Source organism: Channa argus, chromosome 9, assembly GCF_033026475.1.
Source record: "Channa argus isolate prfri chromosome 9, Channa argus male v1.0, whole genome shotgun sequence".
NCBI classification, from domain to species: Eukaryota; Metazoa; Chordata; class Actinopteri; order Anabantiformes; family Channidae; genus Channa; species Channa argus.
Genome location: NC_090205.1, coordinates 9,878,469 through 9,905,775, shown reverse-complemented (window position 1 = coordinate 9,905,775; position 27,307 = coordinate 9,878,469). Strand labels below are relative to the sequence as shown.

Genomic DNA, 27,307 nt, shown 5'->3' with positions numbered 1-27,307 from the left:
GTTGGATTAAATACTTCTAAGGCAGAGAATATGTCCTTCTCTGCCAGTCACCAAAGGAGTAACTTTTAGCAGTTTTAACTGTGCCCTCACAGGAGAAGAGCAAACACAGTGCAGCATGTGGAATTGACAGTGAAGATAACTGGCCATCACGTCAGATGGGTAGAGAGAGGGGAAATGAAGCATGGAGCTGCTGATTCCAAAAGGTAATCAAAGGAGGTTTGGTAATGACAACAATAGTAGACAAAGTAACATCTCTCTCTCCCCCTGTCATCCTCATGCTCCCTCTCTAAGGCAGTCAGCTATTAGAATTAGGAAACGGGGAAATATGTCTGCAAAATGAATAAAGAAATGTCTTTGATGGAAATATAACATGACAAAACCACAGACCCAAACTCTCAAACTCAGAAATCTATAAATAATGCACTGGGAGGCATTTTAAGACAGTCCGGACATTCTTCACACTTGGCATGAATTACAAAGTAAAAGTCTGCCAAAGAAGGAAGCAACATAAAAGATACAAAGTCAGAAATTTAAATATTAAAAAGTGGAGTTCAGTAGCGTGGACAGCTCTACCACCGTACACCACTGTGAGCCAATTCACAGGAGAGCTTTTTTTTTTTTTGACAAATTCAAAATGCTAAATGGACCACAATTACACAGCGCTTCTCAACTTAAGCGGGAGAAGGCGCTTTACAAAGGCTCTCACCCACACACTCGCACATGGCAGAGCTGCCATGCAAGGTGCAGGGCAGATGCTATTAGGAACTACAGACTACGCTACTCTGAATGGGGAAACGGCAGACAATTTTTAGATAATACAGTAGTAGCACTCACAACTCACAAAAAATTGCATCATCAGGAAAATGATGAAGGCAAACAACACTCTCACAATGAGTGCTGGTCACAGCAGAGGCAGTTCCACTCAGAAGCAACAGACTTACAAAACAATTACGGATGTTTGAACCGAGCTGAAATGAAATACTTTACAAATTTTAATAACGTGTCAGAAGTTTACAACTAATGTGCCTTTAGAAGAAAAGGATATTAGTTACACTTGCTGTAAATATTATATTTCAGTCACTTTTGATGGATTACAATATGTTTTAGGTTTAGTAGCTGTGATGTTGTACAAGTTGGTCCTAACCTTAGAATAAACTCTAATCAGCAGTTTGGTTACAATTTCTAAACAGTTTCAAATTATAAGTAGGTCAATAACACTTAAAGCTACTATATGCAACTTATCAGAATCAAGCAACTCTTAGCATGAGACTCAAAGTCTCTGTCATAGTGTTCTGTAGCTTCTCAACATTAAAAGTCATAGGATATATTTCTACTAGAGAATTTTCAAATAAATCTACATACAGTATGTTCAAGGTAGTTACAGATCCTCTTGTTATAGTAAAATCGTTCCCTTCTTCCACCTACAAAAAGCACCCTGGATAAGGGTTTGCTGACATTATCAACTGATTGGCCCCAATTTTACACCCCTCCCATCCATGACCCAAGTCACAAAGCCCAAACACACCTCAGCATATATATATAAACTTGTATCCAGCTGTCGGTTTTTAAGCAGAATGACTGTTGTCCTGGTTGAAGAGCTCAAAAGATCAGTTAGGCAAAGCAGCAGAGCCGTTCATCAGTCAGTCTGACTGAACACTGGCCACAGAGGGCGATTAAGTTATGACACCCGCAACTCGCTACAGGAGGGTGGGAGGCAGGAAAGAATAAAGCTGCAACATCAATGATTCAGAAGTGGAACTGTGAATGGACAACATGTGACGCGTACACTTGTGACCCGTACACAAAAAAGAAACTTTGTTTAAAAAACGTCTACAGGCACATACACAGGTGAACCACAATAGGAAGAGGGATTAAATTCTGTATAGTATCATCAAAATGTGGGTTGAGACTGAAGCCTTTACGGCGCTCTGCTTCAGCAAAGTCGAGATCTATGCAATTAAGTCTTGCCTTAGCGGACATAAATGGTATTCAGTGCTTCTAAACATCCACAGATACTCAATACTAATATGCATAAAGCTCTATCTCTCATTCACACACTCCGGACTGACTCAGCTATCATTTATACACACTCAGCTTCACATTACACTGAGTACAATGCATGCAAACCACAAGTAGAGAGAAAAAATGGCTCTCGAAAAAACATTAGAAATGCTATCATCTCTAAGAATGAGGAGAATGAGAATGAGAAGTGAATATTAAGTTATATAAAATAATCCCCTACATTGGTGGTATTTATTCACTAGTTCGAAGTATTAACAGCTGCACTTAATGGAAAAAAAGCCACTGAACATTAATAGATTCACATTAGAAATTAACTACTTAGCAATTCCTCATAACAAGTGTAAAAACACATTAGTGCCCTCCACATGCTGACCACAAAACCCAGTGGAGACCACAGAGGTATTAGCAGTGCTCATATAATCATTTTGTAGTTGTCCATGCACCTTCTCCTGAAAATGGGTTTGCGTCAGACAGTAGGAGGCCAATTAGAAGTTTGGCCTAAATCTCGTACAGTTCTCGTGCAGAAACTGTTTGGGAACTATTTGAAAAGTTTACTCTGCTTGTCTAGAACCCAAAATAAACAGAAATGACTTTGCAAGACCTTCAGTGTAGTACAAACCCGATGTGGTCTGTCACCTCCTCTCTTCTTACTGGAGCACCGCCTTGTGTTGACTCTAAACAACAGATGGGCATGAATATGTCAAGTGCTTCTTAAATGCTTAACGATGTGCGACTGTAACACCACATGTGTAAGTGTACTCATGCTCTCTCTCACACACACACAAACACAGACACACACACACACACACACACACACACAGGTAAGAGGAAAATCACACACTTTTCTGGCCAAAGCTTTCAGTCTCTTTGTTTATTAAGGCGCGTCCCTCCTTGTCCAGGTCCACATTGCACTGTCATCTGTCGCATTTGCACACAAGATGTGTTCCAATGCTATGTGTCTGTAACACTGATCTGAAGATACTGAGGCTACTAGGGGTGATTATAGGAAGCCTTATCTCTAACCAACATCCTGCAAACTATTTCCTTAGCATTGGACACAAAATTGTATATATCAATCAAATCCGAAAAAACAATACACCTACCAGGCACAGGAAAAGGTGCCTAAACTAAACTAAAGGAATGAATGTCAACACAATAAAACTGAAACTGAAATTGAATAAATTGGAGTTTTGGCAACTGACGACACACCCAACACAGTCATTACTAACATAATCTGTTATTCCAAGAACAATAAATCGGTCAAAATCATGGTTGAATATGTTGGTATAAGCTAGAACAGGAGCCTTGAGCTGGGACCGTTTTGTCAAACCACTATTTTTAAGGTCTAGAATTAATCAAAGTGACTGGATCCATAACAGCTACTAAGCATGTACATCAACAGATCCGTCTCCACGACAACAAAGCATCCAAATCTATTCACCAATGAAGACTGTGTGATGTGGTTAAATGCTTTGGAAGAATCAAATAAGAGGCCGTTCAGTTAGGATCATTTCATGGATTTAGCAGCATTAACGTGCTTCCAGTGAGGTCTAGTGAACAGCAGCCAGTGTTTTCAGTGGATGAGAAACTGGGCTGTGGTTGCAACATTACTTCCGCTGGTTTTGTCAAAACGTATGGAGGACCATGAGGATGAGAAGCCCACCTGTAAAACAAGCAGCAGCATTTCCTTGCCTCTTCCCAGCCTCGGCACTTACAGCACATTAAAAATATATCACTGCTACGAGATCTTCTGACAACACCATCTGTTCTCTGCTAGCCACGATGACGGCAAAACAGTTTAATGGTTAATTTACTGCTTTTGCATAACGGACAGACCCTTCCTGAAGACAGGGTGGACCTAGCCACTTGTACTGCAGCGTCAGTGAATCATCCACTGTGGCGACGCAGTCTGTGAGAGACATCCAGGGGCGCCACTTTATGTCAGCAAATGAGGTATTTAGAGGAGGTGATTGCAACTGTTGTGTCTGTAACACTGTGAAGGCTTCTCACCTCCTGCAACATGATGAGAGCTGACTCACAGGGTGACAAAATGGCACCTGATAGTCATCTGTGAATTTATCACGTACAGACAAGGCGATTTGGGATGTTAAGTTGCGTAACTACAAAAAGGGGTCTCTGTGTTGGACAGCGGATCTATTCAGACTACACTTTGGCATTTAAAATAGTCCAATCTTCACAGGTTTTTCTTTACATCTTCTAGACTGTGACCAAGAAACCAATGCAACATGGTTGATCTCATGTTAGATAAAGAATGTGTACTTGTGTCTACAGCTCTGCACAGCCATGCACCTTTGTGCAATTTCTCACTTAAGGAGTGTTAGGGGATTTCCACCCATTTCCACCCAGAGATCCACACCCACATCAGGTAGGATCAGAAGGCTAATGACTTAACACTGCAATGAAGAGCGAAATCTAGCACATCTGACATTTCTCTGTTCAAAGATTGGTGGCAAAAATGTGCCAGATACATAAAAGCACAACAAAAGGTGAGAGGGGGTGGTTTTAAAGATGAGAATAGTGGTTGTTTAAAGACAAAAAGCTGGAGACAATTGAGAGGTAGAATAACTGGTGATGTGTGTGTAAGCAAGGATAAAAAGGAGGAAGAGGTGTACTGTAGTACTCTGAGCTAACAAAACCAGAATTCTGTGGGGAGACCTCTTAAATGGAGCTAGCTCTCCTTTGTCAGCACTGTATCCTGTTGCTACCCATTGTATGCCATGGGAAGATGTCTTATTGTGCTTTAGTACAAATGCCTTCTGAGACAATGGAAAATGCAACCCCTGCTAGTCCCATCTCAAAATAATGCTTTTACAGATAAGTAGAGCAAAGTCCATTTGTTTTGAATGGGATAGTGTACAACACTTTTGGCCGTGCAGACTGCAGCATTCTGTATTGAGCATTCAAGAAACACTTGTATCCTGCAAGAATGGTTAGTTTATGTGAACAAAACAACAAATGAGCAAGGAATATTACCCATTTAAAGGGTTCACAAACAACAACGTACACTGCATTCTTAAAAAGCTGAGGACCTGATGACTCAACCTTCCCCCAAAATGAAGTTTCTTTGCTCTGACCTAGGCAGAAAAATGCTTGTCTGCTCCAATGCAGTTTCCTTGTACAGTCTACATAAATAAAGCATGTGATGTGTACAACAAGGCATATCCTCTGTGTCCAGTCACTTATCATTAGGGTGAGTGACACACAGTAACTGCACTGTGTCATAATTACACAACACTCACTTCAATAGGAATCTGGAGAAGTAACACATTTGACAAGTTTCTACCACAGGGCCAAATGGCTGCAGCACTGTTCTCCACCACTGCAACAGTAGAAGGACCCTAACCTACATCATACATACTGTGTTATCTTTAAACAACCTAATTTAATTCCTGTTTGTTGCTAGAGCACTCCAACAAGATCAAAATGTTAGATCCTGGATGATTATGAGTAAAAAGGAAACACAAGGAGTCTACGCAAAACTTTTTTTAGATTAAGAAACATTATAGCCTGATGTATCCGAGAGTGCTTCAGCCTGTTCAATTTGAATTGAAGGCCCATGAAATGTCTGTTAGAGGGCAAATGTTGAAATTCTCCATTTAAGAGGTGAGGAATCAGAAAAGATGCCGTTTGCAAGGCTAAGGATGTTATGATTTTTGATAGGAGCTGCTTGAAAAGGCGCTTCTAAGGGTTAAGCTGATATATTTGGACAGATATGATTTGGTGATAAAGTTTAGATTTAATTTTCACAGACAGTTTAAACAAACAGTCTTACAGCATGACACTCTTGAGTGACTGACTTAAATTTACTATATTTTAAATAAATTTATTTTTTCTACCTGCATCCATAATGACTAGGGACAAGACACTTGGAATTGTTGATATCCCAATTATGCTATCATACACATTAAGTCTCTGTATGTTTTGGAGCGGTGAAGTGGCCAGGCCCACTTGATAAAAACAGAACTGGATAGATTTTGTAAACATCTCATCTCAGCCAGTCCATTGCAGGGCCACCGAGAGACATACACAGACAGACAACCATTCACACTCACATTCACACCTATGGGAAATTTTAGATCCACCAGTTAACTTAACAGGCATGTTTTTGGACTGTTGGAGGAAAGCGGAGTACGGGGAGGATGTGCAAACTCAACACAGAAAGGCCACGGCTGGCCGGGGCACCAACCCCGTGTGAGGCGGCAGTGCTAACCACTCCACCACCCTGCTGCCCCCCAATGAATCATTTTCAACAATAAATAATTGAATACCTGTATTTTTTTTAAATAGGTTTCCTACTGTACATCTAATTTGGGCAACTGTGAGGAAATGTGACCATGCTTTGGGTCCTATTTATGCAGAAACAAAGACCATTCTAAAGGGCTCATAAACTTTCAGGCATCACTATACCAGTATCCATCTCAGTGTATAAGCACACTGATCCCACTTATGTCTCGTAGTCCTGCATTTGGAGAAAATGAGGGCTGATTAAATATTAGAAGGGGCGGCTGTGTGTCAGGAGGGCGTTTTCTACTAATCACAGAGTTGCCTGTGTCTAAAGTTAGCGACTAGGTGTACAGTAGCTCATATATACAGGCGGTAAAGATCAGGTTATGGTATCAAATCCTTATATACAGGTCATCTTAACATGCCTCACCATTTTTTTCCCACTTACACTGTATATACACATCAGAATGAGATAATGTTTTTTTCCTGTGAGAAAGCACAGACACAGGAATTATTACATTAGCTCAGGTCTGAGACTCTTCCTTCCAGGAAAGCTGAAGATTAACTATGACTCAAATGCAGTCCTTTTAACCATTTTGGGCTGGATTATCAGCACAAAGAAAGTCAACTATCTCTTTCTCCGTCTGCCTCTCCATCCCCCTTTTTTCTCTCTGACAGAATAGCATGCGGGCAGAGTACACAGTGTTTTCCACTGAATAAACCACATGTGTCATCACAGAAGATCCAGTGTGTGATCAACGGAGGGAGGTGAGAGGCACAGGAAAAACGTGGAAAGGTTAAGTGTACACAAAGATATTGACGTGTGACTCAGAGAGAAGAAAGAGGAGTGGAAAGCTGTCGGATTGTGAGGCATGACTAAACAGAGAGAGAGACATAAAAGACAGAAAGGAGAAAAGAGGCAGGTAGGTAGAGAGGGGTAGAGGTTGAGACAAAAGAGGGTCAAAGTGATAGGCAGTGAGAGAGAGCGAGAGAGAGAGAGAGGGGTACAGTTGTGCGTCCCACTGCACTAATCAGCAACACACACTTAGGCTCCAGCAGAGCAGGACCGTGGTTTTCAACAACGCCCGATCCTCTGCTTTCTGTTAGGAAACGCACCTATACACACACACACACACACACACACACACACACACACAGATGTGCAGGCACTTGAGCAGTCACACACATTCATTTTGCAGCATACCCTCCCACACGGGATAGCGCAGGGCAGCTTAGGGCTGGCATCAATACAGTGTTATCAGGGCCATCAGGTGACAGGGCTATTCTTAGAGTTTCCATATGCACCATAAATTGTGGGGTGGTAGAACTGGGGACAAGAATATGAGTGTGTTTCTGTATGTCAAAGAGATAATAAGAATGACAGCGCCGGAAAAGGGAGGAAATTATACAGTATACTCAAAATGAAATACACTGTAAAAGATGGAGGAAAAAAATACAAAGTTCTTGTCTGGAGTGAAAATATTTACAGAAGTTTATCCAAAGCTGATATGAGGCATCAGCTCTGTGAACAATATCAAATAAGTTGAATTATGAACAGTGTGAAGAGGAAAGAAAAACTTGCGGGGAGAGGATGAATGCAGAATAGTCATAATGTATGTGGAATAACCTATAAAAATGCTTTAAAAAGCACTGTGCATCATTCTTAGAACATGTATTAGCAATATCTAGAATATCATATTATGACCCTTTTCAGATTGCCAACAAACCTATTGGTACAAAAAAAAATGAACATATGCAGACAATTTAAAAAGTCACTGCATTTCCACATGCAATCTATACAAATACAGTGCAGGCAAAGCCGATGCATAGGGCAGAGTGCCCAAACAGAAAGAGGGGGAGACAAACGTAATGTGCTTCAGTAAACAGTTAGTGGTTTTGCTGTGGGGAGAATCTGAAACAGATTCATCAGAGCCAGTGCTCTAGTCTGGATGGATGGCAGAACTTTCCCACCACTGTAACACACTGTGTGCACTCTCACATAAATACTGAAATGAAACATGCTCTTTCTGACAAAAAGCATGGCTGCTACACTTTGATGTAGAACACGGGCAAGCAGGCAGGCAGCTTTTTGCCACAATACGCACGCATATACTCAAGTTACGCAAGTATGTACTCACGCATGTACACACAAAAGCTGTCACACACACAGACTTACATGGAAAACATTACTGGAAAAACACTCTTCTTGCACGCTCACACAGTGGCACAATGTAACATCCTCACCCTGCTGTGAGAGTACAGCACCTTTGCTTGCATTGCTCCTGGTGCCACTTGTAATATTGTGTTGCACACAGTTTCTACACAGCTAGAAGTGGGCTGGAAGTTGACTCAAAAAACTAAGGTGAACCACCACTAGAGCAGACAACCTTATAGGATAAAATACAGCTGCCTATTTGGTATAGTACAGTAGCAACCAATGGTTTATTAATGCTGCTTTTGGGGAAGGAGTAAAAAAAAAAAGCACCTGATATCAGCAGATATCTGCACGATTGGTTGAATGGCCACATTATTTTCTCGCATATGCTCTCTTGTGGGGACAAATGTTAGGGGATATTATTGCCTTCTCTCTACTGTCCACTTTATTATGTTTGCTTTACTGTGCGGGCATCATAGCAGGTACTTTGACAGCATTTTCTTCACCACCATACAGCCCACTGTGATGCATATGGTGTGCAGTGGGCAGGAAGGGGGACAGTGACCCCTCCTCACCCCCACATTTGTACACCTACTGTACATAGCAAATTCAAGACATCACATGCAGGAAATTAGAATGAGCTTCAAAGAAAAAATACAAAAAGAATAATTGGAAACCATCCAAAAATGAAAGAGACCTTTAGCTTTAGTGACAGTAAAAACTGATGATATCTCCAAACATGCAATTTGGTATTGGAAAAAAAAAAAGCTAGTCAGTTTTAACATTAAAGACAATTCAATTGCTGGAGATTAAACAGTGATTATAGTAATTATACACACTTACTGATTTATTTATCAGTTTCATCTTTTGTGTAACTACTCAGTTTTGTTGTTTACAGCTTGTGGCTTGGGGCAGTTCGCTTTACAGTGGGGTCTGTTTTGTTTTTGGGGATTAGACAAGTATATTAACAACATCTCTTTTTATATGGAGACAGTATCTTAAATAGGGACAGACACTTCGATCACATGTCGAAGTGCCCCTGGGCAAGACACTGAACCCCCAACAGGCCATCCCTATCCCCAGCCGTGCAGTGCTCAGTAAGCTCAGTAGAAATTGAGGGGGGTTGCGTCAGGAAGGGCATCCAGTGTAAAAACTGTGCCAAATCAACATGTGGAAAAACCTGAACGACCAAAATCCTAATTTGTGGGTGACCCTGAACGCACAGGGTAAGACGTAAAAAAAAAAAAATAATAAATCACTGTGAAAGTGGTATTTTACAGTCAGTGTTTAGACTTGTTTTGCTTAATAGTCTTAACAAACTTCAGTCTGTCAGCCCTGAAAGTAGAGTTTCTCAAGGGTGGAAACGTGCTTTGCTGTCACTGAGGTAGTCGATTTATGTCGAGTACAAGTCAGTTCATAGCGTCTTCTGACGTCTTCAGTGCAGAACAAATCAAGGAGAAAATCTGTCCTTGAAAAGTAGAGAGAGAGCCAGTGATGTCACTGATACACAAGAAACTTCATTTATCATTTATTTAAGGAAAAAAGCCTAAATGATAAGAATGATCTTCTCTTTGGATTAACAATATTTCAGGAAAGCTTAACTTACTTAATTGCCACTTGACAATTGACGAGGTACATGTAACATTTTACAAGCAAATGTATGTGCATGTCCTTATTCACTTCGTCTTTGGTTTCTGTCTTTCCATCTTTTATCTCAAAAATCTCTCTTCTACTCACAGTTCAGTCTCAGTCGCTGTATTTGAAAATATGCTGTTGAACTCTATGTTAGTCATAGATGAGGATAAGACGAGTCTTGGCCAGAACAATCTACAGTACTTGCACTAATGAGAGCCTCAGTTCATTTTTTGGTCGCCCTGCCCCCCTCCCCCTTCTTCTGCTGTGATAAGTGGTGAGGAGACAAAGTTTATTTGACTAAAAAGAAAAATCATCATGTGTAGAGCTCAATGTGACCATATGCATCTGTATAGTCATGTGTGAACTGGTGCAGTCATTAAAGTCACTGTTGCCTTTTTATTTTTCAATAACTCAATTTGTGTCACTGTAACATCTCAGTGAGCAAACTCACTTAAAGTTCACTGTCTTTATAAAAACAATAGGATTATTTTAGTAATAGGAATCGATTTTATTTGCACGACGACGCTCGAGCTGGATGTTTTGAGTTTCTGTGGAAAAAGTCAGTCTCATTTACATACTTAGTAATATCTGTCAGATTTTGATATTTAAAATACACACCATGGTTATTTCTTAATAGGTCAGCTGGGCACTTTAAATCCCTGGGTTTTATTTGAACACGTTTATCACTAAACAATGTAATCAGGTGGGATTGAAACCCATCAGGACTTAAACTCCACAGGGTTCCTGCAACTTTATTACTCTGTGGGCTTTCTAATAACAACTTAAAAGCTATGTGTTCCTGACAGTTCTACTGTCTAAGGAATTTAATAAATTACTGTGTTCAGTATGTCGGTCTACACTGATCAAATTATGTAGAAAATTTTTTTTTTAATTAATCATATTTTCAACAATGTCCAAACAGACACAACAATTTATATTTCTTGAAAGGTGTCTGAAAGGCATTTTGTTTAAATACAATAAATTAGAAAATTAATACCTGAATACAACTTTCAATGTGAATGGTTTAAAACCTTTCATATTTAATTTTGGTTTCACTGGAACAATACAAAACACATCATATCCATGGCTCCCAGTTAAAGAAGATCCATTGCTTCTTTACTGTTACTTAAAAGCCAACTCTATCATGCATTCATTCTTAGAACAGGCAGCAAAAGTGCTCTATGTTCTAAAGAGGGACGGGGGTTAAAACCATTTTAAATTCAACAGGAAAGAGTGAAACCAGCAGCAGCTGTACTGTGATCAACTGCACTAGGCCAGCACAACAAGCAACACACACATACACTTAATCATCAAGAAACTTGCCATGAGCGCTTTATTACAAAGCTTGTTTCATGTTGGATGCATATGTTGAAGGCGGTGAAACAGATTATTTTGTAAGAGCTTGCTATGGACAGCAGGCCTTATGGAAGAGTGGTGAAGCATTGTAAGGTAACACTGAGCTCCATTCACACCTAAAGTGTGGCAGGAAAGGCTGAGAACATCCAGATAAATCTATGATAATAATTTTGCATTTCAACTGGACCTGTCTTTACCAATTCAGACACATACACACACAGACACACATACATATATACTCTACACACAACAATACTGACAAAAAGTCAATTATACCCTTTATTATTTCCCAGGTACAAACAAGTCTAGATATGACTGCAGATGGGAAATGATGATACTCCAATTAGAAATAAAAAGGAGAGCAAATGGCTTGTGTGCGCGCATGCACAAACGTGTGATTGTGTGTGAGTAATATGTCGTGGGAGAAGGGCCTTTGTCCCTGTACGGCCACCCTAGTTGAGGCTCAACTCAACAAAAGCACCAAGGTGTTACATGAATCCCGGGTGAACATGTGGTCCACAGAGAAAGTTCACAGATGGAATTAAAAAGGACTCCTTGGACGCAGGACCAAACAGTGCACACACACACGCACAATCACACACACACACACACACACACACACACACGCATGCATTGTACACACACATTTTAGAGTTTTCAGTGAAAAACAGTTTTGACTTTGACTTGTCAGCATTTGTTCTGTGCCACACATGCACACACATAATGTAACACCTGCTACACCTGTAGCAGCCTTTGTTGCTGCTGTGAGAGCAGCAACAAATCTGCTCTCAAATCAACTCTGCCAGTGGGAAAACAGCAAAATGCAGCGGTCAGAAAAGTAGTCCTCAGAGCAAAATAGAGAGAATTCTTAGAGAAAGAAAAATATAGCCATCCTATCATCAAAGCCCGACCTCAGTGCTCATGTCTCTGTGTGGTGGCAGGTGGGACTGCCAAATCTGGGCTTGCTGTGCAGTTATCAAATACAGAGGTAATGTCTCCCCAGGCTGACAACAAACAAACTGCTTTTAACAACTGCAACATTGCTGATAGCAAAAACCGGGCTACCAGTGGCTTTTTAACATTAGCTGTGACCTGGCTACTGCAAAGGGAATATGGAACAAGGAGAGTGGGGAGAAACAAGGCCAGGACAAATAAAACACACGTTTCAGAGCATTGTCCTGCAGAAACCACCTGTTTCGTAAGCATGTTCATCCACACAGACCCAGCACCTAAATTCCATAACATGCCTTACATCAATAAGTAACACTTTTCTGAGTCATTATGAATATTTCACTATTGTTTTTTTTAACATTAGACATTGTTTAACAGTTAATAATTCTCAAGTATGAAAAGCCATTGAAATCCAAACAACATCTAGTGAAGTATCAAACCATCACTTGGGCCTCAGCATAAGTTGCAGATTTTTATGGTTTTACTTTCATAATCATTATGCAGCTAAACTCACAAGGCAGGGACGGTAATAGTACATACAAAGTACAGTATATAAGGCATAAATTGGATCAGGAATACCTTGTGATGTCACAAAGTTAAACAAAAGAACAGCCTAAATTTGTCATCCCATCTTTGAAGTTACAGTCCATCTGTTCTATGGTTTCTATTTTGCAGTATTCAGTGTATTTCAGCACACACATCACATAAAGACAATCTAGTTAACCGACAATGTGCTTATCTTGTGCCGCACAAAATTGATGGATGTTTTTGCTTATGTTGTAGTTTTACTACAATACCATTAACCCTCAGGTATCCTGTCACCCACATTTTCCATTATAAATTCACACCATACCTAATAGTCTTCAGTGGGCCGTTCTTCAATCTGTTTTTAATCCCAGCTACTCTAATAAGATCAGCTCAAAACACTTTAATATAGAGACTGTGCAGGCAGTTTTCTGAAGAGCTCAGCAGCAAGGAGTGGCATGGTGCAGGATGTGTATGAAGCAAGGACACTGATGCTTCGTGTCCTTGTCAGTTACTCTTACCTTTCTTCACCATCAATGTTGCTGCCAACCTCTCACATCAATGGGATAATCAAATAAGGCTCGATGCGAATCAGTAGATCTGACTGGGTTTGCCAGGACTAGAGAAAACACAGCAACACTACTACATGTATGCGTGAACTAAGACTGGCTGCAACAACATTTGATGAGTAGTCTGTAGGCATATGATATGTATATAAAGGTTTAAATTATTAAAAAAAAAAGTTTCTCCAGCAATTTTATAATCAAATTAGATTGACTGGATCAGTGGTGATTGATCATTTCTGCACAGCAAGTGAATGTAATGAATTTGATAATCCTGCATATTTGTTAGTCACTGCAGACCATAAAACATTCAAGGTGCACAGTTTTAGTACCATGAAACAATTCTCCCCTGCTGTGCACTAAAGTCAAAAGACAAATAAAGCACACATTATTTGTCTTGTATCGACTTTTTCTTGCCCATCAACAGTTTGTCTGTCTGGGGCAAAATTTGATCACTGCGTTTTTTTGTTTGCTCAAGAGGTTTCAACAGTTTCATGGTCTCCGCTTCCCCGTGAAGGCTTATTTCTGAGATTTTACAAATTTTATTCTTGTTCACATTGATTCATGATTGTCAAATATCCCTATTCCAGCTCTATCCCTGCTGCTTAAAAAGACTGCTGATTTGGTTAACAAGAAATTAATGCGACCCTCTGCTGCCGCAACTTTCTTTGTCAGTGTCAACAGAATCTAGAGTTACTGTGGAGATATAAGGAGACCTTTTCTTGCTGCTGTGGTGAGTTGGAGGGCACCAAGAGGACATCTGGCTTCCCATCAACAAGACCTTGGCATGCAAAGACCAGTCCTGCTCAGTCTGAAAGGATCAGATTTTACTGACAGGTCATTTTGAAGCAGGTCGAGGGGAGCCAGTGTTGCCCTTGCAGGGAAAAGTGATCCAGCAGAGGAGGAGAAAAAGGAAATAAAGTGCACCACTAACCAAGAGTGAGATAAAGAGCCCCCCACAGATGCTCTGGAGGATTGGAGTGCTGGCTTAAAAAAGTAAGGTATGTAGGATTCAAATACCCAAGGCCACAGTCCACTGCCAATGCATACAGTGAGAGCTTATATGCAGTAAATCTGAGAAAATGACTGTGGTTAATGGTTAACTAATGGCCAACAGATTTGCTCCTTCAGGTTTAATAGCAACAGAAAGAGAACGAAACAATGACAACACTGAAAGCCCTAGGCGAGACAGATGCAGCAGTCAAATAAATCAGTCAATCATACGAGTTGGTTTGGAGAAAAAAAACATGCAGCCTAAATGTAGCAGTACACAAAAACAAAGCAGTTCGAAGCCAAAGAAAACACTAAGTATGACAATAAAAACTGAGATGCCAATAAAATTCATGGTGCCTAAACTTTATTTATGGTTCAATATAATTGTATTAAACAGGAAACATATTCACAAAACTGTTTTCTCTGGTTAATGCATCTGTCACCGACTCAGCTGTGCCCCTGCAGAGCCATACACCTCCTAAATACACAGAATCTGTACCAAATAAAGTTTAGTTTAACTTTATTTTCTGGTTCATATTACCCTGTTTTTCAGCAACCTCTGTCTCTTCATCTTATCTTATCTATATAAGGACTAATTTAGCATTTGTTCTAAAAACAACAACTTTGCATTAAGTTAGGCGTAAGAGCCAGAATGGGGTTAGCTTAGCTCAGCATGAAGACTGGAATGGGCAGACTCTCTCCGGAGTAAAACACTACAACAACATCTCTCACGTTCACCAATGTACATCTCCAGATAGCTTTGCTTATTGTTTTCATCAACAGAAATGATGTCATAAGAAAGGCTTAGGGACAAAGGGGTAACCTGTGAGTAGCCCCTTCGTCATCACAGTGATCACAAGGCTTTGGTACCATTGTGAGAGATACTGCACAGAAGGACCATAGTTGGCAGATGAGGATTAAGGCTGAACAAGAAATGTAATTGCGATGTGTGCATGCGTAGTCAAATTGCAAGACATGTAATTCATCATGCTGCAACTCACGAGTAATCTGTCAGAGTCTGTGTGATATAACAAAAGTTACAGGGTTGTTGGATACATAAAGGTGGTTGCTACTGGGTGACATGCTCTGCATGCGCAGCAAGACACTAGTCACAATCCTGGACATGTTTATGGCATCTGAGCAGTTTGTTATCGTTCGGCTACAAAAAGGACAATTTTGAAAACAGGTAGTTTGTCAAGAGTGGCTTTATGGTGAGTCAGCCAGTGTTTGGAGCTACCAGAATGTGCCATCTTTCCTTCATCCTACCTTCATAGAGAGGCAATCAGGGGAAATGCAGACTGTACGTAAGTTGGGTTTCAATAACAAACAGTACGCCAATTATTGTAGAATTAATAATCTTTTTTCAATTAAAGTCACTTAAGTAATCTGGAGAAACTTTATGTAGCTTTTACATCACAAGCATAATCGCAGACAAAAAAAATTAAAAATCCACCATCACGCGACCCATTTAACCCCATACTATGCTTATTTCCCCAATGCTTTGTGTTGAAGTACTTACTAAAGAGGGAGGTTAGCATGTTGCCCTGTTCAGATCAACTGACACTTAGACTAAACCTACATTGGCGAGTCCGTATGAAAGAAGCACCATTAATTAATGACTGTAGTGTGCCATGCAAAGGTAAGCACTGTCTGTAATTATCCTGAGTACAGTGTTTGTCAGCGTTGAATTTACCTGCAGAGTGATTCATTTTCTATGACTTTTCCCAAGTGATTGCTTCCCTCCACTGTGTATCCATCACTGTTTTATGCCAGTGGTTAAGACTGTCTCCTCATTTCATTAGTAGGTGGTTTGTCTAGCAGCCAGGGGATACCATTAGCAGCATTTAACCACAGTTCTCACTTTACACAACCACCAGGACAATGACCTCTCTTACCTGGGAGGAGACCCTGACTAAAGTTTCATACTTTGTTTTATTGATTGTAAACAAAGCTTCCTCCTTTTGTTGATCTTGTTCCCAGCAGCAGCACAAAGTCACTTTTCACATTTCTTTCACGTTGTACTTGTTATTTGCCAATTCAAGAAATGGTTAAGTTACAGTTTAACTTGCTTTAATCTCAGTTTACCGCCTGTGGCCTATATGTCACTCGATTAATGAAATATTCAATAAGATGTAACTTTATATTACAAATCAGTGCATTTAGTGTAGATTATTACAGTATTCTCCATTGTGAGTACTTGAATGGTTGTTTCCCTATTGGAAATAATGAAGGTTGTATCACAATGATGAATAGCAAAAGGAGGTCAGAAAATTAGGTGGACACTGTAATGTGATACTCTGTTTCCTTCTGGACTTCTGAAACACACCACAAAGTAGCCATCAATTACAGTGAGTATAGTTTTCTCATGGCAGTGCCAGACTGCTAAATATAGTGGTAGAGGAGTGGGATAGTTCAGTGTCTCACGGTGGAAATAAGAGTTATGTAGTGTTTTTAAAATAACCAAACCTCTTAAATTCCAACAAATTTACTATTTATTATATCTAAATCTACTTTACTACTAACATGGGAAACAATGAATATGCCTAACTCATGCAACTAAACGTTGCTTGTGTGAGTTTGGCAAAAATAAAATGAACCTAAAGATAACTTTGTAGTTATCCACTCTTTGTAGTGTCCCTGAACACACTTCATACGTCGGAGCTTTTGATATTCAAAAGCTGATCTAGTGGTGCACCTTTAATTTAAGACCTACACTAGTGTGAAACGTCCATTTGTAACAAGAAAATAAGGGATAGGCATCACAAAGCCAATTACAACCAGTTATTATATTATTCGCCCACTTGTAAGTCATATTGTTAAATTCCCTTTAAGTAATAAACCCCATGTAACAGCGGGGTCCTTCATAAAGCATATACAAAACTAATAGATTTAGTCTGGAAGTACTACTGAGCTGATCTGCAATTTGTTTCTATAGTAATTCATTTTTTGAGCTACACTAGTCCAATTTCCCTGCTCACACCTACATGCAGAATTCAAGCCAATATTTATGGATTCTGGTCAAGGAGGAAATTACAAACATTCCCCCAAAAAAAGGATATACAGTAAATGAAGACTTTCTGTTTATGTACCAAGTTCCACAAATGACATGATCTCAGCCCGCAGTGGTATTACATAATCCTTTACTTCTCGCCCATTATACACTGCATTTAGGATCCTTGTAAAACCCTACTGTTTCAGGCAGCAGAATTTATCAGAAAACTTCAAAAAATAATAATAGCATAAAATAGAAATCAATACAGCAGATCAGTTATAGGCTGGTTGCCCTGGTCACGAATCCTAAATTTGTCATCTAACACATTATAACAATATTGTGATAATTATATTCCGTGTTGAACTGAAGGGAAGAAAATGAATAACATATTTCTATAAGCTAAGCTCTTTGACAGAGTATAATTACTCAGCAAACAGGCCTTTCACTTTTACTCAGCTTCAGACAGGGTTTTTGGTTATTGCCTGAGCGACGTGCTGTGAAACACCTTGGCCAGACCTTTCTCCCTCTCACTGTGCTGTATGCTGTGTTATAGCACACTCCCACATTCATACTGCAATGCCAGCATCATATAGGAAGGTTGCTACAGGCTGAGAAATCATTATTAAAACATAACTTAAACCCTTAATCGTGCAGCAGAGGAAAAACATCGATTAGCACACCGATAAAAGCACTGTGGACAAGATTTGCTTGGATAATGGCGCCACATTTCAATTGCAAGTTGTGAACACCAAACTACTTTACATTTAATTTCCCATTTTTTTAAAACTGATCTATAAATATGGAGACAATTCCATGCGAAACTGACATTAGTAAATATACAGTCTGCCTCTATTAACATATCTCCAAAGTTACTATTACTATGCATAGCTAAAAAAGGAGAGAGGTGCATGTGGCACAAACAAATGCAGATGGCACATAAACAAGGAGAGTACAATTTGCAGTAACAGTAAGTCATAAGCCATTTTGACCTTTTCCTGTTTCTTCACTTAACACGTGTGTCTGCAAGGCACAAGAGACAGCAATGGCTATTAGCCATTCAAGGCAGGATTATTGCACAAACCTGCACCTCACAATCCTGTAAAAATGTATGATGCAGGTGTGGAAGATCAATGTTGATCCCCCTTTGTACTACCAAGGGGGGTAGTTAAATTGACATAACCGTTCAAGTTTAACATTTGTAAGAAAGGAAGCTTTAGGGGTTGGGGATGAAGGGGTGTGACGTTTCATCAATTTTATGATTAGACTAACCACTGTTTGTCCTGGAAGACTCTTTTACAATATGGTTCTGATTCCAATTAAGTTGTTGTGCATCATGCAAAACTTGTTAACGAGACATTCACATTCTAAATCGCATGAGCAATGTGCCGGGGTGATCAAACATAGCCAACGCTGGGGGACAAACGAGGAAACTGGCGAGGACCCGCTACAACATGCGAGCATTAGGATGAAGACAGCCAAAGATGTTGATCAGTTACTTTCTGGTAGCCCAACCATTTGTGTGTTGTGTTGTTTAATCTGATTTTCGTTATTAACTTTATTTTGAAATGTGTCAGTCTGTAGATCTTTTACAACACATGTTCAAATACACATTTATATAAGTAGTTATAGCTCTAATTGTCATGGTTTGCCTTCTTATTTAAAAAATTTGCAAAATTCATATTCAATATTCAAATAGTTCAAACCTGTGTGTTTTATGGGAACTAATAATTAGATGTAACTTTTTTTTGCCAGTACTCTGTTTATCCATCATTATTGTCTGGAAAGCGATATGCAGTGTGCTTCCGACATGTAATACGTCTGTGTGTAATACGTCAAGGTGGACAACGTGTACAGTGTAGCACCAAAAGTCAGGCTGATCGTGTAGCATTTGTCACAACTACAGACAATCTGTCTGTAAAAAGTTATTAATCTGTCTTCACATCTCCAGTTTCTTAACATCTACAGCAAACATTTATTTGTTAATACATTGATGTAATGTCTTTCAACATTGGTTTTGAGCTGTTACGTAACTTTTCCACCGCTAACAAAGGAGTTTGAAAAGAGATTATCCCATTGAGAGCGTCACAAAAGACGATCATGGTGTTCGGCCTTGGAGCCGATGGAAAGAGAGTAGTTCTCGCACAAGCCATTATCAAAGAGCGATTAAAGACCAATTCTCTTATAACGTGTTAGGTAAGTAAGTTTGTGAGGTTTTTCTAGATGCTGGGTGTCTCAAGTACATGTCCGTATGTCTTTGTATAAAACCTAAGGCAAAACAAGAGAAGAGTTTGGTGCTACTGCAGAGCTACAACTATGCATCAGTTTTCTTGGTTTTCTATCTTTGCCATAAAAAGAGTTAATATTTTATGCAGAAAAAAATTCAAATAAAGTAAAGATCCAAAAGCATTACATAAAATTACCTCCTCCTCTTTGGCATGCTGCTGCATTATAAATAATTAGGAGAGTGAACTACACATACGTAGACATGCCAACATCAATCTCTCACACACACAAACACACACATTACAAAGTGTGACCTTCAGGTTTGATCATCTGCAATGCAGTGATTAGTTTTATTGGTGTAGAAGCAGAGTGCATTGATAAAACTTTCCGCCGTTCAAATGAGTCTGCATCATGGCTATGCGCTTGTTTTGTATGTTGCAGATGATTAATGTCAATCATACCAACACCGTGGTTCAATAATTTCATAAATTAAAAACCACTGTCATGACAGGTGGAACATAACATTGTAGAAAAGACAACAAGTGTAAAAGTATGTACAAATGTCAAGATTCCTGTCCAATAATTTGCCAAACTTTCTGCTGGGACTTACCATACTCTGCTTGAGCTTTTATTGCTTTACGTACACGCCGCTCCACAATCTTTGCAAAAGATGCCGCCTCCATATTTTCCCGCACACGCACAAACTGGATCTAGCTTGTCTTTTCTTAATTTTGGTCAACAGATTTCACAGAATATAGAATAAAAAAAATCTCTTGCACTGCTGCCCAACTGTTTACACTCCTGACACAATGTCCCACAGAGCTTAACCAAACCATTTACCTCGATTACACGAGCACGTCCACCTTCTCACACATTTACAAACACGCTTATCTTGCCTGACACCCACTTGTGAAGACCCCGCCACCATCTCCCCACCAGAATCTTCCAACATGCAGATAATGGAATTGCACAGATAGCGCTGACACTTTCTTAGCTGGCTGGAGTTAACCTACTAGACATGTCAAGTGCTGTCATGTCGGGGCTAAATGGTGTTGGTGGAACAGCAATTTAGAAACTGCCTGTGTGGCATGCACCAGCAAGTGCAGGTGTTAAATCAATTCCCAAAACAAAAGGAAAGAAACAAAAAAAATAATTCAGCATCTAATCTCTCTTCTGGTGCTGTGACTGTGTGATCTCTGACACATAGCACCTGAAGGCTAGACAGTCTCTAGTCTAGTGTGTATAACTGAAAACAACTTTGCAAAGAGCCAAGCACTCACTGCCACAAACGGGTTACTTTAGTCAGTGCCCACCCCATCATCCCTCCCTCCCTTCCTCTCTCAATAAAGGACAACAGCCACAGGGGGTAGGCAACCTAAAACTGTGGCAATTGAGTTTCAAGAAAGGATGTGCAAGAGGTGAAATCAGGAACAAAAATGAGAACTTCGGAAAGGTCATCATAAAAATGTTAACAAAGCTGAGTAAGTGGCCGGGAGAAAGAGGAAGGTACTGGGGTTGCTAGGTGTGATGAATGAGACCGAAGCTTTGGAGCTAATGCCATTTTTTCTTTCTTTATAGCATAACTGTCTGGAAGTGTTCCACTGCTCCAAAACAATGTACACAAAAATGAATGCATACACACAGAGAGAGAGAGAGAGAGAGAGAGAGAGAGAGAGAGAGAGAGAGAGAGAGAGAGAGAGCAAGGGGAGACAGAGGCAGCAGCAGCAGCACAATACTGCCTGCTGCACTGCAGCAAAAATCTACACAGCATAATGTAGCCACCACACAAACACCAGCACTGCACACAACAGACCCCTGTACGGCAGGAGAGGAGTGCGAGAGGCAGATGGACATAGACAATGTGCACGTGTCTGAAGCAGGTAAATACATGAGGATTAAATGACTGAAGACCCCCCAAAAAATGCCTCTTAAGTTGGTTAACATATAGTACAAATCATTTGGTACTATATATCGATCTCAATTCACCTTAAAGCCACAGAGACCCAGCTCCTACAGTTAGAAAAACTCTGTGTCAAGTGTGTTGATAAGATGGAGAATTCCCCTCAAGCAGGGGGATCAGCTCCTATAAGGCGGCATTGAAACAAAAAGAGAGTAGGGACAAAATGAAGAAAAATGCAAATGGTTTCAGATATCACTGAGATAACTAAATACGATCCATAACGTCCTGTTGTAGTACTATATCCAACAGTTTTAAGACTTATCTGATGACAAAACACAGCAAAGCACTTTATAAAATGAGGAGGGAATTTACTGATTAAGGAAGATGCCAGGAGGCAGATTCTTTGGTAGCATCTGTGGCTAGAGCCATAAAAACTTCCTGACTCTTCAACAATGAGACAACACTGTACACTAAATTATACAAAACTGTTAGCTAAAGCCGCTAATAAACGTGAAATACCACAAAATCGACACAATATGTCTGCTGCTTTGTCTTTTTTATATAGTGTATTTTCTTTTCTCCTGCATTTCACCAGGAATACAAACTAATCAGTCTTCGAAGTAGAGGAGTGATTACTGTGTAATTCACATTTTTGTACCACTGGAAACCATTTCTTGTCCTTTTATACGTTTTGAATTGTTACACTTACATTGCAAACTGTGTCCAACATGCCTCAACGCTATTGTGCCGTATTACGTGCTAATAGAGAAACAGAGACCGCGTCCTGTTCAGCTTGTTCCATCAGCAGGGAGTACAGTCAGATGACAGATAAGAGTAATAAATTAGCTACAGCCCAACAGTGAGTCATGAAATCATATCAGCAATCAATCATAATCAAATCACTACAATGTACTCGCAGCACAGGAAAGGAGCAGCAGACCCAGCTGATATCGCTCTGTTTCCCTTTAGCAGCCGTCATTGCTCGAAAACAGTGGAGCAGCAGGCCATCGCTTTAGTATTGTGCCTCTGGTTGTATGACTGGCACACACACACACACACACACACACAAACCTGTATGTTCAACCTGTTTGATAAATTTGAAAGAAGACAGAGTCATGTCATCAGAGCCACCAGGAACATAACTCGCCCTACAGTTTCAGTAATATGCAAATGCACGTGCATAATTTCCCGCTCCTGGAAGACGGACTCGAAATAACATTACTGGTAATAAATGGAGTCACTCAGCACACTGCCGACCCTTTAACTCTTCAGCTGCTGGTCCAACAAAGTACACACCAAAGTTAACACTAGGTTCCATTTTATTTGGTAAATGTATAAGTAGGCTGATTTGTATAAATTTATGTCATTATTTTTATGCATTCAACTTCAGTACATGTACTCACTAACAGACTGTCCTCATTCTGTGCACCTGCAATGCATCATGATCTCAGACTTGAGCTGCTCATTATTTGCAATTTTAAGACAGACATGCGACATGTGCATACAACAATGTATGTTTGGTTATTATAAGAAATACATTTTTTAGCAAACATATTTTCTAAGCAAAAACACTAAACTATAACTTTTAACAAACACATTTTTAAATCCATCTTTTTTCTGGCCTACTCAGCGATTGCAAAGTGTTTCACAGTTATTACAGATGAGCCCAAAGCTGAAGAGGAAAACCCAAACTCTTGAGTAGCTAAAATTTCTTATCAAACAAGATTAGGAAAATTCTTTGCTTAAAATAAAGTGATTGGTCTCCTTAGTTCCCGAACACAGTGTTGCTGAAACAAAACCTGGCAAACATTACAGGAACGTGTTGCTGTCATCAAATTCAAAATCAACATTTTTATACTTCAAAAAACAATCATATCTCAGTTTCAACATTCTATAGGGTCAACGTTGCTTTCATATATAGATTTTTAATGATTTGCAAATCATTGCATTATTTCTGAACAGGTTATTTTTTGATATGTGCACACTGAACTAAACAGCACTAATTAGAGTGTTCAAAAGTGGCTAGAATGAGATCTCTGTTCTACAAACGGTGAGGTGTGGCATACTTTGTAGCTTTCAAAAGGTCAGTGCAATTCAGGTTCAAGTTCAATAAACTAACTGAAGAACTGAACTGGTGAACTGAACTGCAGACATTTTTATGGTCCCTACTAAATATCTTGAATACTATTAAGTATCCAAAAATGCATCGTCATTCAATGCCAAATTTCATTACCTAAAGAGTCATTTTCTTCAGCATCTGAGAGCCAATAAACATGCAGCATTCACCACTTACTTGCAGCTGTCCATGTTGCATTGAAAATATATTAATGTTTATGTTTTGTTCCTGAATCAGCCATTCATCAGGAGGTGCATCAGCCATCTGGTAACCTGGAGGTTTCCAGTTCAAAACCACATTGCATACATTTTTATTCATTGATATGTTAGCAGACAACTGACGTAAATGGGGTTTGTTCTACATGTTGTAAAATTACCAAACCATGACATTTAACCCCATTAGTCTAGAGCTTATGGAAAATCACTTAAAAACAGAAATATTAAGTAACAACTATAACTTGAAAAAAAATCCTCTATGATTGTCTAATTATGCAGGTGCTGGTCGTATAATTAGAATGTCTTCACACAGTTGATTTATTTAACTAGTTTCATTCAAGAAGTGAAACTTGTATAATGTATACGTTCATTCAACACAGTCTCATATATTTCAAGTGTTTATATCTTTTATGTTTGATGATTATAACTGACAACTAATGAAAACCCCAAATTCAGTATCTCAGAAAATTTGAATATTACTTAAGATCAATACAAAGAAAGGATTTTTAGAAATCCTGGCCAACTGAATATGAACATGAAAAGTATGAGCATGTACAGCACTCAATACTTAGTTGGGGCTCCTTTTGCCTGAATTACTGCAGAAATCTGCATCTCCATAAAGTTGGTCAGAGCAGGAAACATGAACTGCTTTAAAACGTCCTGGTATACAGCTGCGTTGACCTTGGACCTCAGAAAACACAGTGGAGCAACACCAGCAGATGACATTGCACCCAAACCATCACTGACTGTGGAAACTTTACACTTGACCTCAAGCAACGTGGATTCTGTGCCTCTCCTCTCTTTCTCCAGACTCTGGGCCCCTGATTTCCAAAGGAAATGCAAAGTTTACTTTCATCAGAGAACATAACTTTGGACCACTCAGCAGCAGTCCAGTACGTTTTGAGACGCTTCTGACGCTGTCTGTTGTTCAAGAGTGGCTTGACACAAGGAATGCGACAGCTGAAACCCAGGTCTTGCATACATCTGTGCGTAGTGGTTCTTGAAGCACTGACTCCAGCTGCAGTCCACTCTTTGTGAATCTCCCCCACATTGTTGAATCGGTTTTGGTTCACAATTCTCTCCAGGGTGCGGTTATCCCTATTGCCTTTACACTTTTCCTTCCCTTTGCCTCTCTATTAATGTGCTTAGACACAGAGCTCTGTGAACAGCCAGCCTCTTATCCAATGACCTTTTGTGTCTTGCCCTCCTTGTGCAAGGTGTCAATGGTCGTCTTTTGGACAACTGTCAAATCAGCAGTCTTCCCCATGATTGTGTAGCCTACACAACTAGACTGAGAGACCATTTAAAGGCCTTTTTAGGTGTTTTGAGTTAATTATCTGATTAGAGTGTGAAAAAATCTTTTCTTTGTATTGGTCTTAAATAATATTCTAATTTTCAGAGATACTGAATTTGGGGTTTTCATTAGTTGTCAGTTATAATCATCAAAATTAAAAGAAATAAATACTTGAAATATATCAGTCTGTGTGGATTGAATGTATACATTATACAAGTTTCACTTCTTGAATGGAATTAGTGAAATAATTCAACTTTGTGAAGATATTCTAATTATATGACCAACACCTGTATATGTAAAGTAAATCATATAAGATGTTGTTAAGCAAGGCTCTATTATAACTGTATTTTTACTAATTTGCAGTACGCTGCAACAAATGTTAATGCTTTCTACTGCTGTTTATCTAGCGCTAATCTACATATTTCACAATATCTGCCACTAGTGTCTATCAAATTAACAAAACATAAGAAAGTATTCACATTGTCGCATTCAAGCATGCATAAGAGCTGCAACAATGCTTTCCGACAACTGCCAGCTTTGGCACAGGTAGAGAAAGGTAAAGCGGTTGTCCACTAATCCCGCAGTCGTTGGTTTGATCACTGGCTCCTCCGGTCACATGTCGAAATCTCCTTGAGCAAGACACTGAACCCCAACTTAGTTCCTCCCGGTGAGTGTTGGCTCCCCTATCGGTGTGTGAGTGTCTTTGTTATTCTTTAACTGTGTTATTAGTCTTTATGTGATTCAGAGCACAGCGCATCAACCAAGCCCACAGGACCACAGTAGCTCCTGGAAATCACAGCAGCTTCAGTTCTCTGGGATCTATTAAGATGTCATATGTTAGATGGAACCTGCTTAGAGCTGTGTTACACCCCTGCTTCTCACAAAGCTAAGTATGCCTTCACAAGCAGGAGTGGGGAATATTCTCACAGCTCTTACTATTAAGGACACAGGATGAGCCAAATTACACGATGATGTATAGAGCCTGCTTGTGACACAGGGGAAAAAAACAAGTGGGGACAAAGGATATTCTACCCTACTGTGATGACTATTTTGAGTTGCACCTCGATTTCCTGGAATAGTTTCTGCAAAGGTGAAGAACTAAGTGAATTGTGTATGGCCTCTTTAAAACTAAATTAAATATAAAGTTCCATCTAATTATTACAGTGAAGTGGTAAGACAGTATAGGATATATATTTTCATAAAAGACAGTACATACACATATGCTATCAGCATTGATTAAATTAAATGTTTGCTAAAGTCCTCCTCTGAGCAGTGATTTTTCTAGTCAAAGCTTGACAGCTGTGATTAGGCATGACGGGCATCAATTTGAATGATGGTGTCTTTTCAGAAGAAAAGGGTAAGGACTGGATTAAATCATGTGTATGTGTCTACTGTAACATCAGCTGCAATCATTAGCAGCAGAGCAACTGTGCTCAATTATCAACTGTAGTAGTAACCCAGCATTACTTCAAAGGCCACAAATGCCTGATTGACCCAACATTATTTTCTGCTGGTGTAAGGTTAAATAAAATCAAAATTAAAACAACAACTTGTGTATCTTCTGTATTTGAACGCCAGTACTAATGGACAGAGGAATAACTAATTATTCATTTTTATGTCGTTTAGCACCCTAATGCATGCAGCCATTTGGTACTTAATCTTCTTTACAGGAGTCTCAATTTAAAAAAGGCACCACTCCCTGGTCATAATTAGCAATTTTTGGATAATGCTGACGAAAAACAAACGCTGTTTTCACAGTGCGTTCATGATAAGTCAACCAAACTTCTCCCAGAGTTACTTCATAGGAGTAGTCCCAGCGCTCACCTGCTAGAAACCAGTGGCATAATTTATTTTTAAGGCACAAATTTTCCAGTGAACAGTAAACAGAACATTTCCATTTATATAAAACAAATGTGAAACCAAACGTTATGTATTTTCTCAAAGTGGAATGCATATCGAAGAAAAAAATATTCCAAGACAGAGCTTTCAACCAGTAGATGACACTAAATTTGGTGTAACTAGCCAGCTTTAACTCATAAAAACTGACTTTTCTTCAAGCAAGATAAGCTTGAAAAAAGCATGCACTTGTCTGCATGTGTGAAATCAATGGCCTACAAGCAAT

At 39.5% G+C, this 27,307-nt stretch overlaps 1 protein-coding gene across 3 annotated transcripts in view; it reads right to left on the bottom strand.

Moving 5' to 3' along the window:
- fgf14 (fibroblast growth factor 14) overlaps positions 1 to 27,307 on the bottom strand; it is an 85,848-nt gene that overhangs the window by 50,578 nt on the left and 7,963 nt on the right. The window contains exon 1 of one of the 3 annotated variants that reach the window (XM_067514840.1): positions 20,271 to 20,488. The exons of the other annotated variants lie outside the window; for them this stretch is intronic. Within the exon in view, the coding sequence (XP_067370941.1) occupies positions 20,271 to 20,343 (73 nt within the window). The 5' untranslated portion in view covers positions 20,344 to 20,488. Of the gene's footprint in view, positions 1 to 20,270; positions 20,489 to 27,307 lie in introns of those variants that run through there. 3 annotated transcript variants of the gene reach the window in all.